General features: G+C 40.5%; 1 protein-coding gene across 3 annotated transcripts; it reads right to left on the reverse strand.

Moving 5' to 3' along the window:
• Positions 1-8: 8 nt before the first annotated feature.
• Positions 9-16112, reverse strand: LOC124264503 (serine/threonine-protein phosphatase 6 regulatory ankyrin repeat subunit B-like). Of its 3 annotated transcripts, none has more exons than XM_046699239.1 (9): positions 15999-16112; positions 7063-7124; positions 5897-6181; positions 4635-4815; positions 4382-4435; positions 4185-4198; positions 3163-3201; positions 2914-2961; positions 9-2647 (listed from the first exon to the last, which is right to left on the reverse strand). In XM_046699239.1, exons 2-9 carry the CDS (start codon positions 7112-7114, stop codon positions 9-11), a joined length of 3312 nt encoding a protein of 1103 aa, XP_046555195.1. In that variant the 5' UTR covers positions 7115-7124; positions 15999-16112. The 3 variants fall into 3 exon arrangements, with proteins under 3 accessions (XP_046555195.1, XP_046555194.1, XP_046555196.1); XM_046699238.1 differs by lacking the exon at positions 15999-16112 and adding an exon at positions 15880-15983; XM_046699240.1 differs by lacking the exons at positions 4185-4198; positions 4635-4815; positions 5897-6181; positions 7063-7124; positions 15999-16112 and having other exon boundaries at positions 4382-4420.
• Between the last annotated feature and the right edge of the window lie 6704 nt (positions 16113-22816).

Raw genomic sequence — 22816 nt, forward strand, 5'->3', positions numbered from 1 at the left:
TTCCACGATCAACCTGTTTCCCCCTGACATGCAAGGTGAAGCAGATTGTTTCCGTGATCGTCAATCAGAGTGAGATCGGCGTCTTTTGAAGCAAGCAGGTTGAAAGGCTCTAACTTTCCAAAGCGAGCTGCAGCCATCTCTGGTGTCCAGCTATTCTTTCCTTTAATATTGTTGTCAATTCTTTCCAGTAAATATTCTACAACAGATCGATTTCCTCCCGCACATGCACAATGTAGGACAGTGTCATTGTACTCGTCAGACATTGTAAGATCAGCTTTTTTCGACAAAAGAACGTCAAAGACAACACTTTGGCCTGCAGAAGCTGCTTTCATAATTGCAGTTCTTCCATAATTGTCCCGGATATTGATGTCAGATTTTGGCAGCAGATACTCCACAATGGATAGGTTCCCACCTGCACATGCTAAGTGAAATACAGAGTTGCTGTAGTCATCCTTCAAGGGTAAGTCAGCACCCTTAGACACAAGCAGGTCAAACACGTCCTTCGAGCCATTGGCAGCTGCATACATAACTGGCGTCCATCCTTTATTCCCACGACTGTTGATGTCATCCGTTGTCAGTAGATGTTTCACAATGGAGACATGTCCACCATGGCATGCCAGGTGAAGGATATTGTTGCTGTTGTCGTCTTTCGGGTAAAGATTAGCCTTTGCTTTGTCCAGCTGGTCAAATGCATGTTTTGATCCATTGACAGCTGCCTTCATTAGAGGCGTCCAACCCTGATTTCCTTGAGTATCAGCGTCAATCTTTGTTAGTAGGATGTCGGGTATGTCATCAATGAGGCAGGCTAAATGAAGGAGACTGTTGTTATCATAGTCGGCCAATGCCGTGTCTGCATTTTGTGACACGAGAAGGTTAAACACATCCATCCTCCCTGACAATAGAGCACACATCACAGGCGTCATGCCATGTCTCCCATGACAATCTTTGTCTGTTGATGGTAACAACGAATTAACAATGGATTCATTTCCATACATACATGCCAGATGAAGAACAGTATTGTTGTTGCTATCTCTTAATGTTAAGTCAGTTTTCTTTTTGTGGACAAGATAGTCCAAAATATCATTCTTACCAGAGAAAACTGCACACATAATTGGTGTCCAGTCATTCATTCCTCGGCAGTTAATATGCCAAGCCTTACTCTTTTTCAGCAAACTTTTAACTATTTTCACAACCGAAGTGTCTCTGTATTGACAAGCCAAATGGAATAGGTCATTGTTCATAGAATCAAGTAATGTGACATCAGCTTTATGCTTAACAAGGAGATCCAAAGTGTCCATCTGTCCACCAGCAACTGCGAACATAGCTGGCGTCCAACCATTCACAGCACGCCTGTTGATGTCACAGTTGGGGAGGAGTCGTTTTATGGTGTCATTGTTCCCCAGGAAACAGCAATAATGGAGAATACTGTACTTAGCATCACATGACGAAGCGCCTTCATCTCCAAGCATTTGTTGCACTTTGTCTGCAACTTCCTTCCTTTTCCACATGGGATGCATGATGTAGTTACTGAACGTGCCATCAGCAACAGCTTCAGCCAGTCTGGCGGTGATGACGTCACTGTGAGCACCGGGGAAATAAATGACAGTTTGTTCTGCTGGAGCGGTGTCATGCTGCTGATCACGTACATGGTCACAGATGAACGCTAAACTACAGTTATGGAGGAACAGCTCTGGTTTAGTATCCAATATGGCAGACATACACATGTCTTGTATTAGAGGATGGGAACAAGAGACAAGAACTAAAACATCCCTTAGGTGCGTGTTTTGTACTTTGTTGTCACATTTAGTGTGGAGTTCTGATTTTCTGTGTTTGAGTTTCTGTTCACTGCCACACAGTGATGGTAAAAGGAGTTTCAATGACGTGTCATCTAACTGACTAACGTTCACATCAAGTTCACGTTTAATATGGTAAACAGGCATCTCAAAAAACGATTCTTTGAGTTTTTGAAAGGGCACGTGACTAGAGAAAAGTTTGCATGTCAATGGAAAACCAATTATTTCTTTGTACGCAATAATCTTTTTCACGTCGACATTTGTTCGACATTTGAAATAGCTTTTGTGTTTCATCCATATGGCTTTTTTCTCTTCATCTTTCAGTTTGGTCACGTCAACAATAGACCAGTCTTGGAAAAAAATAGGGTCTTTAAATTTTGACATTGCACATTGAAACCTTTTGGTATCTGTGGTGAATATGAAATACAGGTTTGTATGGTCGTTGCTTCTATGTTCGGTTCCTGGCGTCTGCTGCAGGTTGTGGTATCGTCTTTCCAATTTGCTTGTCCAGGGTTCACGATGTATATGGAGCTCATAGAGAACTTGTCTTAGGCGATGTACGTCCATAGATGGCCCAACGTTTTGAAATACGTCATCGAATATGACACATACGTCTTTGCTCTTACACAGACACTCAGACAACTGGAAAGTACCAACGTCCTCAACCAGTACCACTTCATACCCATGTCTCCTGTATGCAGCTCCTAACATCAGGGCCATGGATGTTTTACCTTCTCCTGGACCACCGCTTATTGTCACGTGGCCAAACTTTTCCAGTTTTTCTTTCACCTTGTTTAAACTGTCGGTTTCAACGAAGATGTCACTGATACCCTTCCTCAGCTCGTTTGGCAAATCTGTTCAAGTAAAAACAAACACCTGAAGTAAAGTCGTGGCAACTCAGCAAATTATACCTTCATTTGGAAATTGCGAGAATCACCATCACACACATTTCCTAAGATTTACCAATGATAAACCAATGAGTTTACCAAAGATTTACCAATGATAAACCATTGTAAATATCAAACTCTGGAATACAGAATATGTGAATATTTGCAAGTTGTATACCAACAAATACTTCTGACTCACAAAAGCAAAGTGTAAAAGAGAATTCAATTTATACCTGTCTGTAGTATAAGAGTGCCTTGTGTTTCCTCATCCTGTGACGAAGCTGCAAAAATAATATACACTATGGAGTTACAGAATATGTCAAAGTGTGTTAAAGTATAACACAGAATTTAAGAATAAAACATTTACTTCGACAGTTACCGTGTCAATCAAAGCCAAAAACGTGTAACAAGATGTCATTTTGATGTTCTCTTCTCACAGAAGATCATCGATATACTGGAAGGTCAATTAACATGTAACTTACTGTTCTGAGCTGGTGCAGACTGCTTCTCCATCAAAGAAACTGAAATGGTATTTGGCAGTCAAATTAAACATATTTAACAAATATGTAGTTATAGGTTTTGATAAATGATTATTTCTATGTCCCACCTGACATGCACATTGATAAAACACGTTGATGGTTCATTTGTTTCGGATATCATGACGAAGCTGAAGAAACATGTGGAGCTTGTGCAAAAATGACACAATAATCCTTTAAATCTATCTCGAGAAAAATTGAAATTACGTTTATGAAATAATTATGGGCATAACGATGTTCAAGAAACACCGAGAAACAGTGACTTGTTAATCCTGAAACTACAGGATCTTGAATTCAAGTTTGGAAATGAGAAAATAAACCCACACTGTTATGGCAAAAATTATGCGTTGGAATTATTTTATGTCAAAACATATTTTGGTGCGAAACTAAATTGGTCTACATTTTGGGACAGTTAGCTCCAGCCAGGGGCCATGAGTTGACGCAGGACTAGAGATGTGAGCACATGGCCAGGGGGACTCCATGTAATGGTGTTAGGTGTGGACTTGGATTTGGAGTGTTGGCTCTATATGTTTAAGGATTTGAGGACCTGCATCATCATATATATTAATGTCAATCATTCAAGGACTGATGAAGAACAAAAGTCAAGTCAACTGTATTGAAGGTATTGACATTTTTTGTTGAAGAAATGCATGACATGTGACTTTGAAGTTGAACTGAATTTGAATTGAGTATAGACGTGTTAAGAACTGAGCAAAGGATTTGGAAACTACACACACACACTAAGCAGAAATCAGTCAAAAGTCATCGAATCAGCCTGGAGCGGTGACTTGAAAGATAATACTGCGGATATTTGTTGTGCTATATACGAAACAGTAGGTGCAGTCGTTATGCTATATGATTACAATATGCTATAAAATTTGTCACATTCCAGCTATTTGTGTGTTTACATGGCAACGTTAGGTCGAATCTTTGTGCAAACGAAATGGTTTTGAATAAAGTATACTTACTGGCTTCATCAGAACTGCAACGAAAAATGTGCATTTGACTTACAGAATGTAATAAGTAGTTTTTTACACTAATTATTTGGGCATCACAACTCTTGAGTTACGCTTTTGTGTTTTAGTTATTCTGAAGATTTCACAGAGTACGTTTCCTAAGATGCACTTTCACATGTTTAAATGTTTAATAAAGAGTATTTCCTTACCGTCCACGTTTATCCGGCTGACCTCTAGGTGTTCTTATCGATTTGCGCTTCCTTCTGTAAAAGTACATGTGGCAATACTGAGGCAAGTGTTTTATATATTATGCATGGACATCTACACAGAGCTTGTATGATAACATTTACCATGTTTCCCAATATGTGAAATATAGCATGGCCCCTGACAGGTAATACATATGGCAGAAACTGCCACTTTATTTATTTTATACTCACAACTTCTTGTAGAATATGTACTTACAGTCTGAACATCACCACAGCAATGATGATAATGACGATGATGATGACGATGAACACTGGGACAAGGATCGCAGCAAGATTCGTCGGTTGTGCTGAGTTCGAGTCAGAAGGTGCATTCGTCGGTTGTGCTGAGTTCGAGTCAGAAGATGCTTTCGTCGGTGTCTCGGGAACAACTGTTACTGCTTTTGATGAACAAGAATTATATGATTCACATAACAGTACCTTAAATGTATCCACTGGATGTGTATCAAGATACAAAAACACAACACAGATACGTTATACAGTATTGGCTTCAACACCTTAACCGTTTTACATGTTAAAGTTTGTTGTTTTACCTTTACGCGATTACCTACCCTGCATACTGAACTACATGAACAATGACTTTCATCAGCGGTGGCTTCATTTTGCACGTTATCAATAAATTACATGAAATAAAACCCTGCACTGGTTACACCTACTTGGGTTGTCAGTCCAGATTTGAAGAGGTCATCATACGACGATGTCGTATTGGCCACACAAGATATACTCAAGAATACCTATTAAAAGGTGAGGATCCTCCATTTTGAATCCCTTGTGATGAAAGAATCACAGTCAAGCATGTCCATATTTTATGATGGTAAGTATAAATTAGTAACTGTGATTGTTAGTGACTGTATCCTCGAAGGGGGTTAAAGTATCGTAAAATTATTGTCCTCCTGAGAGGGTACGTAAGTCCCAAAACTTTCAAAGTTAAATTTTTGCTTACCCGATTTTTAAACGTAGTATATTTGTTCCTTTACAATTCGGCTAAACTTTTCCTACAATCGCCAACGGCTGAAGGGATGGTGTAAATCCAACTAGGGTCCATGCAGGTAGCAAAGGTACAGTAAGTCCCCATGGATCCTAGTATGGTGATCTACCTTCAGTTGTTGGCGATCTATGGCCTGTTTTTATCTTGTATTGTCCTAATTGTGCTATTAGTTTGAACTTTTTACACTAGTTTTAATTGTATTTGTGATATTCTTGTTGTTTAACTGTCATTCGATGACAGGTTTTGATAGTATACACATTTTCCATTTCAATGTTAAATATGTTCTCGTCACGATATGGCTGAAATATTGCCGATGTGACGTTAAATATTAACTCACTTACTCACTCACTCATTTTGCACGTGGTGGACTGGCATAAGAACACGGTCTATGTATTTACACACAATGCATATCCAATACAGAGTTCATTTAGCTCTGCATCAACCATTACGAATTCAAATCGTTTCAGTCAAACCTTTCCTAATGTTGCAAAGCTCCCCTGTGTAGTTTCCAGTACATCCATGCGTGCAGATGGCATTTTGACGATTACAGATGTTTCTCAAGCAGTTCTTGCCACAGGCCTTGTCACAAAGATCGTCAAACCAGCCAGGAACACAGCCTTCAGAACACCTCCCTGTCTCCTTCTGGCAGTGTTTCAGCTTTCGTACAGGGTTGGAAAGGCAGGTGGATGGACAGTCTTTGTTGCAGTTTTCTCCGTACTTACCCCAGTCACAGATGTTTTGACAGTGCAGAGATAATACTGAAAAATCGAAATGAAACGAACGGGGTCGAACCACATTACAATACGGTAATATTTATGATGAGGCTACATTCTCACTCCATCCATATGATGATGAAAAAAGCGGGTTCGCGCACAACTCGCACGGTCTAACTAAATTCAACTAAATGCCTGCTTCATAGAAAGGATTCGCATGGTCTAACTAAATTCAACTAAATTCCTGCTTCATAGAAAGGATTCGCATGGTCTAACTAAATTCAATTAAATTCCTGCTTCATAGAAAGGATTCGCATGGTCTAACTAAATTCAATTAAATGCCTGCTCCATAGAAAGGACTCGCATGGTCTAACTAAATTCAATTAAATGCCTGCTTCATAGAAAGGATTCGCATGGTGTAACTAAATACAACTAAATTCCTGCTTCATAGAAAGGATTCGCATGGTGTAACTAAATTCAACTAAATGCCTGTTTCATAGAAAGGATTCGCATTGTGTAACTAAATTCAACTAAATGCCTGTTTCATAGAAAGGATTCGCACGTTCGCAAGCAAACCATTGAAACAGTGTTTGTTATCAGAAAGAAAATATTGGATCGTGACAAAGATGTGGGTTATAAATATTGATGCAAGAGATGGAATAGGAAATTGTACCTGAATCGATTGTTGGCTGCTATAATCGTTATGAAAAGGAAGAAACAGCTTGTTATACTTGGGCGCTAGGTATTTACATTAGGTCACGAAGTTGCTGACAAAACGGCGCACGCACGCACGCACGCACGCACGCACGCACGCACGCACACACACACACACACACACATACATACATACATACATACATACATACATCCATACATACACTGTACATACATACATACTTCCCCTATTCCCCTATTTTAGTACTCACTGAATATAAGTAGGGCTTGTAAGAGTATCAGCATTGCTCGAGATGCCTCCATCTTGTAGTGTCTGCAAATAAAAATAAACAGTTAGGATGCTCAGGACGGTGTGTTATATCGACATGGTTCCTAATATGGTAATCTGCCTTCATATAATGGGGGTGTCCTTTAAAAACAGCCTAAATATAAATCAAGTAATCCAAATCTTTGAATGTTGACTATGACGGGAAGTCATCCAATACTATACTGTACATATTTTATATGATATTATCTGAGGGCATACCATTACCCAACAGGTACGAAATGACAGATCGTTTTTCACTTTCTGCAATTTTTTAAAGAAATATTATACCCCATTGAGTTGTGATGACTAATATCTCGTTAACCACATTATAACCATACGTGAAATTTTGGATACGGCTTTGCTAATGAATCCTTCAAAATAAAATGGAAGCTTTCCTAACATTGGACATCGACAGTATAGTTAGGCCGACTACTTTTGGGACGTCCGTCGTATAACCTATCGCCAACAGTAATCCGGCTTACTACTAGGCTTAGTCAGGGTCTCATGATACTCACTCACAATGCCGGTCTTCTGGTACCTTGGGATGTAATGTGATATGAGAGGCAACGGGTAAAACACAGACAGACAGACAGACACGCACACAGACAGACAGACAGACACACACACACACACACACACACACACACACAGACCCACACGCGCAGACACACACACACATACACACAGAGAGAGACACACACAGACACACACACAAACACACAGCGGGCACACACACGCGCGCGCGCACGCACGCACACTAACACACAGATATACCCAAGACAAAGGTGCTAGATACTCATTAAGTTCCTTGTAGCACGTTCCAGATCATTCTGTCTAAATCTTCAAGTCTAAATATAGCAGGAACTGCCCGCCCCCTGATACTGAATCTACAGCACTGGTACAATGTATAGCAGTTGAAATATTGTTGTACCACATTGCCTGAATACAATGCTCTTATTTATGCGAAGTTTTATCGATAAATAAAATATATATATCGTAAAGGAAATTGTTTCAGAAACTGAAACTCCAGTCTGTTGAAAATGAATATTTTGACAACGAGAAAGTCCTTGGGTTCATAGTTTCAATACATAATGCAGGGGGCTGTGGGGTAGCCTAGTGGTTAAGGCGTTTGCTCGTCACGCCACGCCAAGCCGTTCCTCATCGCTCCGCTCCTCTCCTCTCCGCAACGCACCACAACGCAACGCAACGCCCGTTCCACTCCACTCCGCACCCAAATGCATCACACCGCAGCGCTCCGCTCAATTCCACTCGACTCCTCTCCACGCCGCTCGTCCCCTCTCACTTCCAGTTCATTCCTCTCCGCTCCGCTTTGAGTTGTTACCATTCAACTAACACTAAACATTATTACCCTCCACAAAAGTTACGCTGACACGAGATAATCACTATGTGGGGCAGGGTGAGTGCATGCTCAGAATTCAGCACACAGTCCCTCTTTAACATAATTATTGCTAATACTACAGCTATTATATCTCGTTGAGTTGTACCACCCTCTGTGTGATTGTAATATCTTGCTCTGATATGCCTAGACTTGTAAACGTAAATAATGTTTTAATACAACAGTTAATGTATATTATTCTAAATATACTTTTGGTTTCATACTTTAACATTTAGATCAGTTCTCCCGCTTCAACGTTCACATGTACCACCATTACGGAATACATGTTCGTTGTCTGACAATGGCACCAAAATAAACGAGTCAAACAAAACATGCAGTCAATCGATGGGACACTAACTGAATATTCTACAGATATCCGTTAGCAGATATGCGGCATATTATATGGAGATCAAAAAGATGAAACACATAGCTCTCAGTATTCACTAAACATGAACACACAGCAAAGGTTAGGCTGACACGAGCTAATCAATACATAAGCGAGAATGAGTGCTCGCTCAGAATAACTACATGCATATATCCACGGTTATTCAAAATACATGAACACACTCAGTATAACTGCACCTAGAACCTCACTGTCACTGGCTTGAAAATTTAACTAACTAGTATATGTAGAAGGACAAGGAAACTATTGCATGTTACAATATTGTAGTTTACTAACATACAAGGACGTCTGCCAACATGTAGTCCCACACGACGTACTTCGCTTAAGATAAAACAAGAGAGTTCATTGTGTGTAGAAGGCAGTCTCGTGGTCAGCTTAAAATACTATTGAACACGTAGCAAAGTTCAAATAGGGAATGATTTGGGTTATGCTGAAATGACTCGTCATGTCCAATATGGAACCATTTTAAGCAATACCAGCCCCAGGACAGCGTTAAGCTGGTCAAGTAACGTTTCCGTTAAAGAGTCATAAGACGATAATGCTACCAACTAATCCCATTTCCATTAATATTTGACAGAACTGATATTTATAAATATGTTATTAAATACATACACGTTAAATATACATTAACTGAAGAACATATGGAAATATTCAAGATAATGTAGATCGTCAACTCCAAAGAAACATTTGGCCTCGGTTACCTCCCTTTTGGAACCATATTTCCTTGTGCATAAATGAAAACACGGTAATCAGAATTGTTTAAAAATCAGTGTTTCGAGAAAAGGGTAAACATACTGAGCTCTCCCTGTTGCAGCCGCAATTAATAATTTGTATACATTCCATAAAGACATTCACAAAGTTAGTTTAAAGTACATTCCATTCACGGGTAATTTAACACTGCCTTTAAAACAACGTAAGCTGATTCAGGGCGGATAGATAGTACAGGGCAGATTTACTACATCACCTGGAAACATTATAATGTTCAATTTCCAACTACAACTTAGCCCTACTATTTATGCTCAAAATACTTCAATGTGAAACCAACACACAGAAAACAGATAATATAGATTAATAAGTGTATTGTAGAATCAACTAATAGTGGCAGTACAGTTACATTGGCAGTATACAAGAGGGTGACAGTACAAATTTCAGTGGCAGTTCAGATACACCAGAAATGTTATATCACCAGTTTGGTTTTACGCAATATCACCGAGGGGGGGCACCAGGAATGGGCTTCACACATTTTACCCATGTGGGGAGTCGAACCAGGGTCATCGCTGTGACGAGCGGGCGCTTTATCCACTGGCCTACCCCACCGCCCCTACACCAGAAATGGGCTTTGAACGTAGTATCCGTGTGGGGAATCGAACCCTGGTCTTCAGCGTGACGAGCGAACGTTTTAACCTCTAGGCTACCTCACCACCCCGATTGTGAGATGGAGAAGCAGTCTTCTTATCCAGTCACGTCTTCCCCCAAGCTTCGGTAACTATTCTCTAATACAACCAATATCGTAGTCAGCCATGCTGCTTTTCAAGTGCTTTCTCACGGTGAAAAACCGCCTCCGTGGCGTAGTGGCTAGAGCCTCCGCCCGGAGAGCGGAAGGTCGAGGGTTTGATCCCCGACCGCGTCATACCAAAAAGACGGTAAAATATGGTACTTGTTGGTCCCTGCCTGGCGCTCAGCATTAATGGGTTACCGTGTAACAAGGAATTGTCGGCTCGGAGTCAGTATACTGTATCTGAGTTGGGTATTCATGCTTCACTGCGGCATGGTATCTCAGGGAGCGAAATCTATAAAACCAGCTTCAGTCTGGACTAAAGTACTGTCGGAAATGCTAGAAAAATGCTTTTTGACTTATATTTAAAATTCAGAGGTATTACAGTTACTTAAATAAGAAATATCACTTCAAGAAACATCTACCTAATGTAGACCGAGGGAATAAGTTTTGAGACATGCTCTAAAATGTGTTTTTACTGATGAAAATACCAAAAACTTAGAAAATTAAGGGGTAGTGGGACGTTATTTGATACAAACATTAATTGCCTGTGTTACGTCATCAGCATCCACGGTATCGACAGGTGAAATTGACACCTGAGCACACGCTCGTGCGAGGGGTCATCTCAATAGATGTTTTCTGCAAAATGTTGAATATGTGTACGTATAGTATACGTATCGGTTATGTAAGGGATCATTTGTGTATGTGTGTTTGTTTTGAAATAAACATACGAATTACTGTACATTGGAAAGAATCCTATCACTTGTGTGATCTTATCGACTGATTGTAGACATGTGCAACGTTTTAATAAATGTTTTGCATGTCAACAGTATATTTCATTGAAAAAATATGGATGTAACTCGGTCAGTTTAATCTAGTTGTGAACATTGGCCAAAGATTTAACGAAGTCACTGGTGTAGCTTCTTTAGAAGACATATATTCTCCTTCTCCTAAAGTTTGTAGACCGCCCGTCTTAGTGCTCCCTTGTCAAAGTTGTCAAGGATGGTTTCACGTCCCAGTTTTGCATTTGAGACGGTCCCTGTCTTGTCTGATTTGTTTACTTTATTGTAAACGTGTTGGTAAGACATGCCAACAGCTCTACAAGTTCTGTAATAAACCCTTTCTAAACCAATGAAAGGTTTACCTCTGTCTTTTTTTAGCAGAAAAAAACTATAAACCTTTGCAACAATCGACTGCAAATCATTGGCCATAGTGGACGCTGTGATAAAGATGTGCATGCATGACGGGAAACTTATTTATCAAGACTTAACATTTATATTAATATTTCTTCAATAAAGAAACGATAATTAAGTAAAGTAACACAAACATTCAACATTTATTTGTTTAGGAAAAACGTTAAATTAATATTTTTACACCACCTGTATTATTAGCATAAGTGTAAAGACTATTTCAGATTTCTGTTGTTGAACTCTAAAAAAATCTGTTTTGCTACCAAATTCTCTCCTGTAAACTGCCCTTTAAATGCATGGGAATGTTAAATCGATTGAAATAACAATTAGGTAGACAATAGACGAGTTGATATATTGACAACAAAGTTCATTTATCACCTTTATAAAGATATTAAGGCTAAAAAGCATTTTTCTAGCATTTCCGACAGTACTTTAGTACAAGCAGCCGCACATACACATACACACACGCATGCACGTCGTCATATGAGCGAAATATTCTCATGCACGACGTTAAAGCCAGTTTCACCTCACCTCACCTCACGGTGCAACTCGTGGCCTATGACTTGCAGTAACAACATGAACCTTTTTCTGGTATTAAGTTGCATACAGCTCGTATCTCGAGAGATTCGCATAAACGCGCAACATTTATTCGTCGGTGAAGGAAAGAAGTGTTATTCTATCTATCACACTCACTCAAGAAGATAATTTACAGCAAGCCTAACTCGGTGTGGGTTCGGTGTGGGTTCGGATCTGAATTCTCAGTTGAAACAGGACTGGCGCGTATAACTCGAATATGACGATGCTGGACCGTTGTAGAATTTCTTTGTATGGACATAATATATTTTCACATTACACTCGCATTCCTAGGGCACATTAAAGCTTATAAACTTATTAGTTTCTTCTGTGGGAAGATCAGCTTTATGTAGTGGTCTCACCCTTATGATCTCAACACTAACAAAGGATCGTCACTCTGGGCTGGACACATGTCTAAGCAATCTGATTGGTCGACAGCAATGTCTTAGGACTCTGATGCAGCTAGGTGTATGAGATTAAAGTTGGTTATGATGACAGTGTTCTGACGTTGTGCCTCTGCTGCAGCTAGGTGTATGAGATTACAGTTAGTTATGATGACAGTGTTCTGACGTTGTGCCTCTGCTGCAGCTAGGTGTATGAGATTAAAGTTGGTTATGATGACAGTGTTCTGACGTTGCAACTCTGTTGCAGCTAGGTGTATGAGATTAAGGTTTGTTATGATGACAGTGTTCTGACGTTGCAACTCTGCTGCAGCTAGGTGTATGAGATTAAGGTTTGTTATGATGACAGTGTTCTGACGTTGTGCCTCTGCTGCAGCTAGGTGTACGAGATTAAGGCTTGTTATGATGACAGTGTTCTGACGTTGTGCCTCTGCTGCAGCTAGGTGTATGAGATTAAAGTTGGTTATGATGACAGTGTTCTGACGTTGCAACTCTGTTGCAGCTAGGTGTATGAGATTAAGGTTTGTTATGATGACAGTGTTCTGACGTTGCAACTCTGCTGCAGCTAGGTGTATGAGATTAAGGTTTGTTATGATGACAGTGTTCTGACGTTGTGCCTCTGCTGCAGCTAGGTGTACGAGATTAAGGTTTGTTATGATGACAGTGTTCTGACGTTGTGCCTCTGCTGCAGCTAGGTGTATGAGATTAAAGTTGGTTATGATGACAGTGTTCTGACGTTGCAACTCTGCTGCAGCTAGGTGTATGAGATTAAGGTTTGTTATGATGACAGTGTTCTGACGTTGTGCCTCTGCTGCAGCTAGGTGTATGAGATTAAAGTTTGTTATGATGACAGTGTTCTGACGTTGTGCCTCTGCTGCAGCTAGGTGTATGAGATTAAAGTTTGTTATGATGACAGTGTTCTGACGTTGTGCCTCTGCTGCAGCTAGGTGTACGAGATTAAGGTTTGTTATGATGACAGTGTTCTGACGTTGTGCCTCTGCTGCAGCTAGGTGTACGAGATTAAGGTTTGTTATGATGACAGTGTTCTGACGTTGTGCCTCTGCTGCAGCTAGGTGTATGAGATTAAGGTTTGTTATGATGACAGTGTTCTGACGTTGTGCCTCTGCTGCAGCTAGGTGTATGAGATTAAAGTTTGTTATGATGACAGTGTTCTGACGTTGTGCCTCTGCTGCAGCTAGGTGTACGAGATTAAAGTTTGTTATGATGACAGTGTTCTGACGTTGTGCTCTCTGCTGCAGCTAGGTGTATGAGATTAAAGTTTGTTATGATGACAGTGTTCTGACGTTGTGCCTCTGCTGCAGCTAGGTGTATGAGAGATTAAGGTTGGTTAGGATGACAGTGTTCTGACGTTGTGCCTCTGCTGCAGCTAGGTGTATGAGATTAAAGTTTGTTATGATGACAGTGTTCTGACGTTGTGCCTCTGCTGCAGCTAGGTGTATGAGATTACAGTAGGTTATGATGACAGTGTTCTGACGTTGCTACTCTGTTGCATGCAACAATGTGTTACAACACTTCGCACCATGGGAACGCACCTTCTTGAACGTGCAGAGGACTGGCCATTGCAAGTGAAATATCATTGACTCATCTCGAAACAATCTCAGTTGGGCAGGAGCTCCACGTCCTGTGAGGTCTCCACCATTAACATATTAGCTGCACTCACTCACTCCTCACTCACTCAATCACTCGGAGCGGTGGGTTGGCCTAGTTGCTGAAACGTTCGCTCCACACGCCGAAGATCCGGGTTCGATTCCCCATATAGGTACAATATGTGAAGCCCATTTCTTGTGTCCTCCGCCTTGATATAGCTGGAATATTGCTATAAGCGGCGTAAAACCAAACTTACTCACTCACTCACTCATTCCAGTTGCTTACAATTCTCGGTCATCACTTCTAGCACACACTCCGTCTCAAACACTATTATTATTATTTTTATTATTATTATTATTACGATTGCCATAACGTCTAATAACATTGCCATTACATCTCATTACATTGCCCTTACATCTCATTACATTTCCCTTACATCTCATTACATTGCCCTTACATCTCATTACATTGCCATTACATCTCATTACATTGCCATTACGTCTCATTACATTGCCATTACGTCTCATTACATTGCCATTACATCTCATTACATTGCCCTTACATCTCATTACATTGCCCTTACATCTCATTACATTGCCATTACATCTCATTACATTTCCCTTACATCTCATTACATTGCCATTACATCTCATTACATTTCCCTTACATCTCATTACATTTCCCTTACATCTCATTACATTGCCCTTACATCTCATTACATTGCCATTACGCCTCATTACATTGCCATTACATCTCATTACATTGCCATTACGTCTCATTACATTGCCATTACGTCTCATTACATTGCCATTACATCTCATACTGCCGTTGAAATCTAAATCCGTACCGCCACTCTATTGTGTACTACCATTGAAATCCCTTGCAGTAATATGTATTGATTTGAAAAGCCAGGTAATGCTAGAGTGCAATAATTAAATCTTCGCGCCGTGATAACGCACCTTCATGACCGTTCAGAGGCACCCGTGGGACTGCCCATTTCAATGAAAGTGAAATATCATCGTCTCATCTCTTTCCTCCTCAGACAGGCAGTTTCTACATGTTCACGTGGTCGCCACTACTATCGGGTTACAGTAACCATGTTGCCCAGCTGTTGCATATATGTTCATCTATATTACACCAGTTGTGTCACAACCACCTGGATGATAGAGTTTGTTCAGTTTAACGCATACATATATTTTAACTAGTGTCGTCACAAACTATTTTTTGCTTCTAGGCCGTATTGTACCTCTCGAATGAGTCTCAGACGGGTTATCGAGATTCTACTGTCAAACATATTGTCTAGGAAACTTTAAGAATTTCATGTTTGAGTGCATTAATTGGAATGGGTGAAATAATGCACGAAACGTTTTGAAGTCAGTTACCTCGAGCTCCTTCTTAAACCAGTTTCGGTTCGTGAATTGAAAACGTCAAAACAAAATCAGCTGCAATTTATTTAAAATGTGGGTAATAAATAGAACACCGCTCTCGTTCTGGTTAGATATCAGGTTTACCAAAATCGTGAATTTTCTTACCATATCTGACTCAGCGAAAGTGCTTCCTGAAATCGGCATCCAGTGAGAACTGTATTCTAACATTCTGTGTGTACCCACCCAAAACTGTATCTCCCCATATTTTCAACCCGAATATGAGTACGACCATTGTTAAAGTAAGAACGAGTAGATAGCCGGTACTTACAGTTATATCATGGGGGGGAACAGTTACATTCCAAAGTGTATGGTACAGGCACTAAACCACATCCATCCGAGCCCTGACACCATTGTTAAAGTAAGAACGAGTAGATAGCCAGTACTTACAGTTATATCATGGGGGGAACAGTTACATTCCACAGTGTATGGTACAGGCACTAAACCACATCCATCCGAGCCCTGACACCAGTGGGATCAACTGTCTCCATGCAATGTGGCGTCTGTGCACCTTGTGCCTGCTTCATGTGTAATTATTGAACCCGCAATGGCGGTCGGTCGATGTGAAACAGCTGTATACAAGCTTGTCGCACCAAACAGGTTAGTCGTTATTCCCAAAGCAAGCTGAATTAGGAGATAAACCTACTGTGTTGGAAAATCAGAGGTATATAACGAAATTATAATAGCTCTTAGTTTAATTTAAAATCTTTAAATTAGGTAGGTTTATCTCCTAATGAAAAATTTAGAGCTATTATAAATTTCGTTATATACCTCTGATTTTCCTACACAGTAGGTTTATCTCCATTCTACCATGACAATTTTATGAACAATTTCAGTTGGAACTCTTTCGTTGGTGACGAGTCAATACGTGAAGCGGCGTCGCATTCCAATCTCAAGTGGCATCACCTCAAACGGGATGATTAGTGGCCAACCGTCAATGACTCACAAACTCCAGATTCAGTAATAACAAATCACGTTTTGTTTTTCAATGCAATTATCACCAATCATTAACTGATAAGTTGGAAAACATATATGAAATAAGTTTAAAAAGCTTGGTTCACATTTGAAAATTCCACCGTAGACCCTTTCCCCACCAGAATAATGGCAGCAACTTCACGGCCTTGACCTTTATGGAAGTCAGTGTTTACATTTACGTGCAAATTTGAAAAGATGCGACAGGAGGGCCTCTGACAGTTTGCGCAAGGTTAACCTGATTGTATGACTGAGATAGTTTTTTTATATCTAATTACTGGTACTGGTACAAAATTTAAGAGTAGAGGCGCTTTTGCTGTAAAGAGAAGTCCGTGTTGTACCGAATTTAGATACTGTTGAATTTTGCGCCCTGTCAACTGGACGATTTCACACACCTCTACGTCTCCGTGTGACAGAAGAGTCACTGTGGTGGTGACTCTTACACACTCATGTGTGTACTTTGTGCTCAAATTCGATTCTACGGATATTATTTTCTACACTTTGGAAAGTGTTTTGTGACCTAGTGGATTAAAATTGAATCGGATTCGCTGGCACGTTCGCGAGGCTGTTGACAAAGAGCCAGATTTGTGGTGATGTTTCCGAAAGGATGGAACAGGACATGAGGGTGTACCTCTGGCATAAACACGGTAAGGTAATTAATTCTACTTTAATAGACTACTTTAGATCAAGCACTGTAATGGATAAGAGGGATCATTACTAAGCTAAATAACTTTTTCAACGATAGTATACCTTTAGAAAAAAAATATGTTGGGCTAAACAGAACGGTTTGCAGATTATGTAATAAAATTGTGTTTTACTACGGCTTAATCTGACACCGTACAAATTTCTAAAAATATATCATTTTGTTTGAATTGATAACCCAACTGTTTATTTATGTGGACGGAAGGCATTAACATTTCTTCGGCGGTCGATGTTTATGCCGGATCAGCTCAGCGGCGATATCGTTGACGAAAGCTGATAATAAATTTAATACGGAAATTATGTAGCAGTCTATTGCTTAATCTATTTTGACATAACATAGAATGAACATAAACATATTTCTCTTGCTGAATTTGTATTCGGAAAGCAGACGATGGTTTGATCTTGTTCGAATGAATATTTGTTTCCATGCTTTCGAAGTACTTTTGTATGTATAAACACCTATTGCTGTGATTTACGCAAGTAGTGAGTCGAGCCCGTCATCGCTAAATCCATCTTTAAAGACATGTGTAATTTCTATCATTGACTCACACCTCTACCCTCCACCAATTAACTTTACCCCGTACACCCCTAACTTCTATCATTGACTCACAACTCTACCCTCCGCCAATTAGCTTTACCCTATACACCCCTTACTTCTATCATTGACTCACAACTCTACCCTTCACCTCCACAGCTTTACCCAATACACCCCTAACTGCATGAGCTGACTCACAAACTGAATCCCTCATTTCCAATATATACTCAATTGTTTCTACAAATCTTCCGAGAGGTGGAGTAGCCTAGTGGTCAAAGCGTTCGCTCGTCAAGCTGAAGACTTGGGTTCGACTCCCCAAATGGGTACACTATGTGAAGCCCATTTCTGGTGTCTCGCCCTGATATTGCTGGAATATTGCTAAACGCGGCGTAAAACCATACTCACTCACTCTACAAACCTCCACAGTCCCGACCTGACATTTATCTGTCTGTATCCACACAAAAACCGTTTTCTCGGCAATCTGTGGCCAACTCAATTCTCGGGAATAATACATGGGCGAGACTATTATGTGTATGGGGGACAGGTTGTTCGGTCCTGAACAAACTCGCTAATTTATCACAAATTACCCTTACCTATGTAACCTATAGTTAATGAAACATCTGGTATATTTGTCACAAATTACCCTTACCTATGTAACCTATAGTTAATGAAGCATCTGGAATATTTGTCACAAATTACCCTTACCTATGTAACCTATAGTTAATGAAACATCTGGTATATTTGTCACAAATTACCCTTACCTATGTAACCTATAGTTAATGAAACATCTGGAATATGTATTAGGAAAATATATTCAATACATACTAAGTGACTTTAGTTTTGCTTTAGCATTGTTTGTCTAATATCAGCTTCCTTCAACCCCTCTATGTTTACGTTTCCAATTTCAAGGAATTGTTGTTTCTGGCTCGATGTGTGCACGTCATTTGATCACAATGTATACAATGTACTTGGACGAACCCTTCCCCAAGAATACGAATGTGTATAACACACGAATTAGCTGTATTCGTCGAATTTACGTCACGGACTAATTATGTTATGTAATACAGTTATCGTCGTTATAGTTACAGGGATGGCTGACAAAATGTAAATTTATGATAATTATTGTAAGTTTGGTCACGCACCTCTTCAAAGCCTGTAGTTCAGTACACGGGGAATGGTGAAACTTCTCTGCGCATCACCCGTGCTCCTTGTGAGGTTATAGACTGGGACTATCTGTGGTAATACCCAAACAGCAGCTTTCAGTTTAAATGTTAATGTGGATTTCAGCGCTTGATAAGAGTATGTGGGTCACTCAGCATTACATCGTAAAATCATTAAATCGTTAACCGCTTTCACTAGGTTTTATAGATAATAAACGTAAAAATGAACTAATCTGATAACAGCTGGTATGCTTAAAGACATGTTTGACAACTGATTATGTTGAAATTAATGAGGTGTGGTGGGGTAGCGTTTGCTCCTCACGCCGAAGACCCGGGTTTGATTCCCCACATGGGTACAATGTGTGAATGGCTGGTGTCCCCTGTCGTGATATTGCTGGAATTTTACTTAAAGCGGGCTAACAAAAACAACTTAATTCCCTCCGTATGCAGATGTTAACTCATACATTCAAACTGTCTGAAGTGGATAAAGATCCCCAGATATATCTGCGTTCCTGGTAGTGTTAAGTTCATTCCTGATCACATTTGTAGTCTAAACAAACATATCGTCCGCCGGATTAAATAATACACATACTTTAGAGACATTAACTTATTTATGCACTATAATGAAGAAGTTGTTATCCATGAATTGGGTCGATTTGTCATCCGTGCGTTGCTACAAAACGTCTATCAAACATTTGCAGGTTCAAGCTGTACGTCACTCCCACCCAGGACATGGACGTGTCCCCAGAGGCAGGAGATGCTCCTCAGTACGATGTCGTTGATGAAACAAGGATGTATGATGGACTCACTGGCATCCAGCCTACTCCAGTTGTCCCGGCTATCAGTTATCCGTACTACACCAGGCTCATACAGGACCGCCCGAAATAAACCCCTGTGACGCCACACGTTAAAGGTCAACCGGACGTGACGGCGTGTAGGAATTCGGGAAATGATGAGAATTGTGTTTTGCGAAGTCGTCACAGTGATTATGGCAGACACTATTGGTCGGATATTTTACCCTAAATTGGCGATTACGAGAAAACAACTATAAATTGTGAAAATGGATGAAACGGGTGTATTTGTGACTCTAAAATAATGATCCTCATTTGCAAAAATACTAGGTATGCAAAATTTAATGGATGAAATGGGTGTATTTGTGACTCTAAAACGACAACCATTTATCATACATGCAACAAACAGCCACGTCTGAACTAGGGTGCATATCACTGATCTGGTATTCCTAAAAAGGATGGTATTCAGTCAGTGAAACAAAGATGTATGATGTTCACCGTGACGACGGCCAATAAACCTGTGCCGCATTTTATCACGGCATGAGCTATGAGATTCAAACACGTCATAACATGGACTGGGACGGGCATCCAGACAAAATGACTGCCGGGAACTTTGATTAGAGACAGGGGCTAAGCAACCCATATTTCCCAAGAATTGCATCAATCTCAATAATAGAAGCAATATATTTCCATATTTGCTAAAGCTGTAATTATGTTGATATGTTGTTGACGAAAGGTATATGTACTGCTGTCCCAATGTCCTGTTTCAGAACCATTCCCTCCCCATTATAAAACAGGATGCTAGGCGCTGTATAGGGGAGTTAGGTGTTCTTATTCTCGCGGCAGGTCGGGTTGTGTGAAAAGTAGCGTAGGAAATGGAATATGATTTAGACTGTAGTTCTGGGGTTATGTTCGGTTTAGAAAGGGTTGGTTTGGGTGTTTTTTCAAGAGTAGTTTAACGAATAGGTCTGTGAGTGAGGGAATTGTGGCATTTACAAGTTGTTCAGTTTTTGTGACTAGTTTTCCACCACCTTTTGCAATAAACTGTTATTACTGTTTAGTTTGTTTCCGTTATTTCCTATTAAGCTTTATGCCTGACTGACGAACAGGTCATTGAGTTTTGAGTAGTGAACCCGAGGTGAGGTGAAACTGGGTTTAACGTCGTGTTGAGAATATTTCGCTCATATGACGACGTGCATGCGTGTGTATGTGTATGTGCGGCTGCTTGTACCAGCCCAGACTTAAGCTGGTTCTATAGTACTGACCCACCGCTGACTAGTCCTTGTTGTACCCTTTAATGCCGAGCGCCAGGCAGTGACCAACAAGTAACATATTTTAACGTATTTTGGTATGACGCGGTCGGGGATCAAACCCGCAACCTTCCGCTCTCCGGGCGGACGCTCTAACCACTACACCACAGAGGAGGTAGTGAACCTGAACACACACTATAAATACACAACGCAAAGTCCAAACAGGTTGATTTAACATCCCGTTCCTACCTCAGCTGTCACTGGGCGACTGTAGTTTGTTCACAACCACCCTTATCACCACTGTGTCGTTTTGGCCACAGTCAGTTTATCCAGGAATATCTGCTGAATGTGGGTGTACACCACCACCCCTATTACCACTGTGTCGTTTTGGCCACAGTCAGTTTACCCAGGACTATCTGCTGAATGTGGGTGTTCACAACCACCCCTATTACCACTGTGTCGTATTGGCCACAGTCAGTTTACCCAGGACTATCTGCTGAATGTGGGTGTACACAACACACCCTATTACCACTGTGTCGTATTGGCCACAGTCAGTTTACCCAGGACTATCTGCTGAATGTGGGTGTACACAACCACCCCTATTACCACTGTGTCGTATTGGCCACAGTCAGTTTACCCAGGACTATCTGCTGAATGTGGGTGTACACAACCACCCCTATTACCACTGTGTCGTATTGGCCACAGTCAGTTTACCCAGGACTATCTGCTGAAAACGAATGTGGGTGGACCTCCTTTGTGTGTCTCTTGCGATGAGGTGTTCACCGTCAAGCACATACTGCTTGACTGTGCGGACTTTTCAACTGCAAGGGGCTTACATTATGATGCATTGGCAATATCCGGCAATACCTGACAACTGAAACAGCAACAACTCTTGTTCTATCCCTTGTCATGAGCAGACAGACTGCAACTGTCTGTTGGCTGGTGCAACCAAGTATCAGATACAGACGCTACAAAGAGTACAGAGTGTATCAGCCCGCATTGTGACAAGATCCAGGAACAATGATCACATCACTCCTCTTCTATACTTTCTACACCGGTGGTCTGTGGAGTTCAGAATTGAGTTTATACTTCTCTGCCTTGTCCTCCGCTGTCTGTCTGGAATTGCCCCTACATATTTATCCAGTCTTCTTTCTCTGTACAAGCCTTCTCGCTCGCCCCGTTCTCAATATAAAAGTCTGCTTGTTGTCCCTAAAACAAGAACAGTGCAGTATGGAAACAGATCCTTTGTCTATGCAGCACCAGTGGCCTGGAACAAACTTCCACAGAATCTCACGGACTGTACTGACTTTGTCACTTTCAAATCCCGGTTAAAGACACATTTGTTCAGGACAAACTTTTCAACTCTATAATTGTGTAATTTGTTACTTTCTATCTACGCTTTGAGCATGAACTGCATGGATACCAGCGCATTACAAATGTGTTACGACGATGATGATGACGATGATGATAATGATGATGATGCGAGAAATCTAAAAGATCTGTTTTCCCGCATTGTTGACTACCCAAGGGACGTTAACTTGTATCATAAATTGTAGCCATGTTATGTGGATAACAAACTGCTTGCTTTTGAATTTGGTGCTATGACATTTTCTGTTTGTAAATAATAATGTAATGAATATGTGTGTGTGTGTTTAAAATAAAACTCGTTAGGACCTTAGATTTAAAACGTTCATAAATGTAGACTTGATCTCGTCACTATACGGCTGGAATAATGCCGATGTGACGTAAAGACAAACTCAACTATTACACTCTCAGTGTGTGGAATGCTAGTATAGTT

The sequence above is a fragment of the Haliotis rubra genome, unplaced genomic scaffold (assembly GCF_003918875.1).
Source record: "Haliotis rubra isolate DU_JTF1 unplaced genomic scaffold, ASM391887v1 Scf929, whole genome shotgun sequence".
NCBI lineage: Eukaryota > Metazoa > Mollusca > Gastropoda > Lepetellida > Haliotidae > Haliotis > Haliotis rubra.

Coding starts and splice junctions, on each gene's coding strand:
- LOC124264503 (XM_046699239.1), bottom strand. CDS start 7,114: ATGGAGGCATCTCGAGCAATGCTGATACTCTTACAAGCCCTACTTATA. Junction 6,182..7,062: donor ACAAGCCCTACTTATATTCA/GTGAGTACTAAA, acceptor TCGATTTTTCAG/TATTATCTCTGCACTGTCAA. Junction 2,648..2,913: donor CACTCTTATACTACAGACAG/GTATAAATTGAA, acceptor TTACTTGAACAG/ATTTGCCAAACGAGCTGAGG.